Source organism: Rosa rugosa, chromosome 1, assembly GCF_958449725.1.
Source record: "Rosa rugosa chromosome 1, drRosRugo1.1, whole genome shotgun sequence".
NCBI lineage: Eukaryota > Viridiplantae > Streptophyta > Magnoliopsida > Rosales > Rosaceae > Rosa > Rosa rugosa.
In genome coordinates, this window is record NC_084820.1 from 31,575,471 (window position 1) to 31,578,873 (window position 3,403).

A 3,403-nucleotide genomic window follows, 5' to 3' on the forward strand; every position below is an offset into this window, starting at 1 on the left:
TATTCATGTGGGTGGCTCGATCTTTTTCTCTGTGCATTAGTCTTCTCCATATCACAAGCTCACTACTATTTGTAAAGAGTATAATTGGTAATGAAGAATATGATCCAGAAGTGGACACGTGTTTAGCTAGAATAGTCTTAAGGGTCTTAAGTTTCTGTTAGTACAAAAATTGATTCTCTTCCATCATGTTAATTCTCAGCCTTGTAGAAACAGCTACTGTGTCAATACAATTGTAATTTCTTCGTCTTTTCTCTCAAAATCTTTCTTCCTTGTTCATCTTCTTCCTCCTCTAGATTCATACTTAGAATTCCAACACTATTATATAAAGGAGACAATCTCAGACACTCACAGCAAATCGCAGCAGCAAGCGATTTACAGATAGACCAATTATTCTGAGACCAACAACAGACCAAAACACAAACAAAGCTAGCAAAGAATCAAATCGAGCCCCCCATTATGAAGAAGTGCCCAACTCCTCATCTCATTCTTTCGTCATTTCTCTTTATATCCACCTTTCTCTTCTGCCTGACCAACGCGGCCGGCGGCAAATGGCAGCTGCTTCTGAAAAGCGTCGGCATTTCCGCCATGCACATGCAGCTCCTCCACAACGACCGCGTCGTAATGTTCGACCGCACCGACTTCGGAAAATCCAACCTCTCCCTCCCCAACGGCGTCTGCCGCAACAACCCCAACGACACGCCTCTAGTCGACTGCACGGCCCACTCCGCCGAGTATGACGTGGCGTCCAACAAAATCCGTCCCCTGTTTGTATACTCGGACGTGTGGTGCTCCTCAGGATCAGTAAACCCCAGCGGAAGTCTTGTCCAGACAGGAGGTTTCAACGACGGAGAGAGAAAGGTGAGGGTTTTCGATCCTTGTCCTACTTGTGACTGGAAGGAGATCGAGTTCGGGTTGGTCAACCGGAGATGGTATGCCACCAATCATATTCTGCCAGACGGACGGCAGATAATCATCGGCGGACGGCAGCAGTTTAACTACGAGTTTTACCCCAAAAGTGGAGGCTCAATGAAAGCTCGCAGTTTGCATTTTCTTCTTGAGACAAGTGACGGCACCGCCATAGAGAACAATCTCTACCCCTTTGTCTTTCTCAACGTTGACGGCAACCTTTTCATCTTCGCCAACAATAGAGCTATATTGTTAGATTATCTTGCTGGTAAAATAGTGAAGACGTACCCCACAATACCCGGTGGAGAACCACGGTCGTATCCGAGCACCGGTTCGGCGGTGTTGCTACCTCTCAAGAGCTCAAAAGGTCAGGTTGTGGCAGCTGAGGTTTTAGTTTGCGGTGGAGCTCCCAAAGGCTCTTATGTTAGTGCTCAAAGGGGGACTTTCGTGGAAGCACTGAAGACATGCGCTCGGATCAAAATAACCGACTCGAACCCGCAGTGGGTTATGGAAAACATGCCTCTAGCTAGAGTCATGGGTGACATGACGTTACTTGCCAACGGTGATGTTTTGATTACTAACGGTGCCGGACTAGGTACTGCGGCTTGGGAGCTGGGGCGGGAGCCGGTACTGAACCCGGTTGTTTACAAACCCGATAATGCTGTTGGGTCACGGTTCGAGAAACAAAACCCGACCACCATACCACGCATGTACCACTCCAGTGCAGTACTGCTACGTGATGGAAGAGTACTTGTTGGAGGTAGTAACCCTCATAATCGTTACGAGTTCTCAAACGTGCTTTTCCCAACCGAACTTTCCTTAGAAGCATTCTCTCCTAATTACTTGGACTCGCAATTCGCAAGTATACGTCCGAGCATCTTTTCACCTCAGTCACAAGTTAAGGTTGGTTATGGACAGAAGCTAGCCATTCGATTTTCGATAACAGAAAGAATAGCACGAAACTCGGTGTCTGTTACGATGGTGTCACCTTCATTTACTACACATTCGTTCTCGATGAACCACAGGCTAGTGGTTCTTGCTTCCGAGAACGTGAGAAGGGTCGGGAACTTGAAGTTTGAAGTTCAGGTTACGACACCGGCTTCCGGTAATCTTGCACCTTCCGGATATTATCTTGTATATGTGGTTCACCAGCAGATTCCAAGTGAGGGTATTTGGGTTAAAATTCAGTAATATATTACAAGAAGGTAAGAAATATAGGTATAGGTACAGTGGCTTTCTCAATTTTTTTTCTTTTTCTTTTCATCTTTTACATTGATTATTCTTACGGTATTTACAAGTTGTATTTACTGTATCATGAAAACTAGGTATTGGCCTGAAATTGCAAAGAAATGTGATATTAATTATAAAGCTGCAAATCCATATTGCTATGCTAATTCCGTTGCATTCATGCGTACTAAAATGCATGTGCAGAGACTAGATCATCTTGCGTCACTTTTTCTATCCCCCCTGTTGCATGTGTTTAACCGGATATATTTTAGACCAACAGTTTCCACCTCATGCACATTGGATGAAGTAATTAGGTTTGATGACCTATGGATCATCATAATTCTATATCATGATCGGCACGATGATTTGGTTGTCTTTGTAAACAGAGCCGTCCCTTGACCAAGGCAACCAAGGCAGTGGCCTTGGGCCTTAGTTTGGGGAAGGCCTCCATCTCAAAATGTGTGTGTATTTATATTTAAAAAAAATGCAGAACTGCAGTCTATAGAAGACGATACCGAGGCCGATGAAATCAAACCCATGACTCCGTGAGACCTCAAAATTTCCTCTTTTTCTTTTGTATTTGTAAGTTAAACACCCCAAGTTTTTCTCTTTCTCCATCACTCTGGGATTAGAAAAGAAGATAACCAAAAGTTTTGCTCTCACTTTCACAAATTTGGGCAAAAATGAAACATTGGCTGCTGACATTTTTTTTTTCAATGGAAAAAATTATTAGGGTGGTCTCTCTAAATTTTGTCTTAGGCCTCACTTTGTCATGGGACGGCCCTGTTTGCCTCTATGGGTGTGACGTTTTGAATGCCTTGGTGGATTTCTAGAAGTCTCTCTACATCAACATAAGCTCTATTAGGTTTTTAGGATACTTTGTTAATTCCTTACCTTTCATTTCTTAAAAACCTTGAGCCTTGGCCCCATTACAATCCTTTATAAGACCTTTTTGATTCTTAAGATGGGACAGCCTTTGATCTGTGGAGATGAGTTATAAGAGTTGAACCTATGGCTTGGGTCCATTCGTGCAAGTAGTTGATATCTTTCATGAGATCTTTTGAAAAAAAATTATATTCACAAAGTGCTTTTTGTTTCTTATATATGTGAGCTATTTGATTGCCTTAAAATATTCTCTCACATATAATTGAGTGATTATAAGCTTTTAAGCATTGCCTTGATTTGAGAGAAGAAAGAGTGGATATACCTTGTGAGGATGTGAATCACACTTGTTTGAAACATGCTGAGCTCCACCCCATCACCATTGTTA

The 3,403-nt window shown here is 42.9% G+C and overlaps 1 protein-coding gene across 1 annotated transcript; it reads left to right on the forward strand.

Moving 5' to 3' along the window:
- The first annotated feature begins 238 nt into the window (after nt 1-238).
- On the forward strand, nt 239-2,131 carry LOC133735354 (aldehyde oxidase GLOX1-like). Its single transcript, XM_062162775.1, has one exon. It carries the CDS (start codon nt 457-459, stop codon nt 2,095-2,097), a length of 1,641 nt encoding a protein of 546 aa, XP_062018759.1. The 5' UTR covers nt 239-456; the 3' UTR covers nt 2,098-2,131.
- The last annotated feature ends 1,272 nt before the right edge of the window (nt 2,132-3,403 follow it).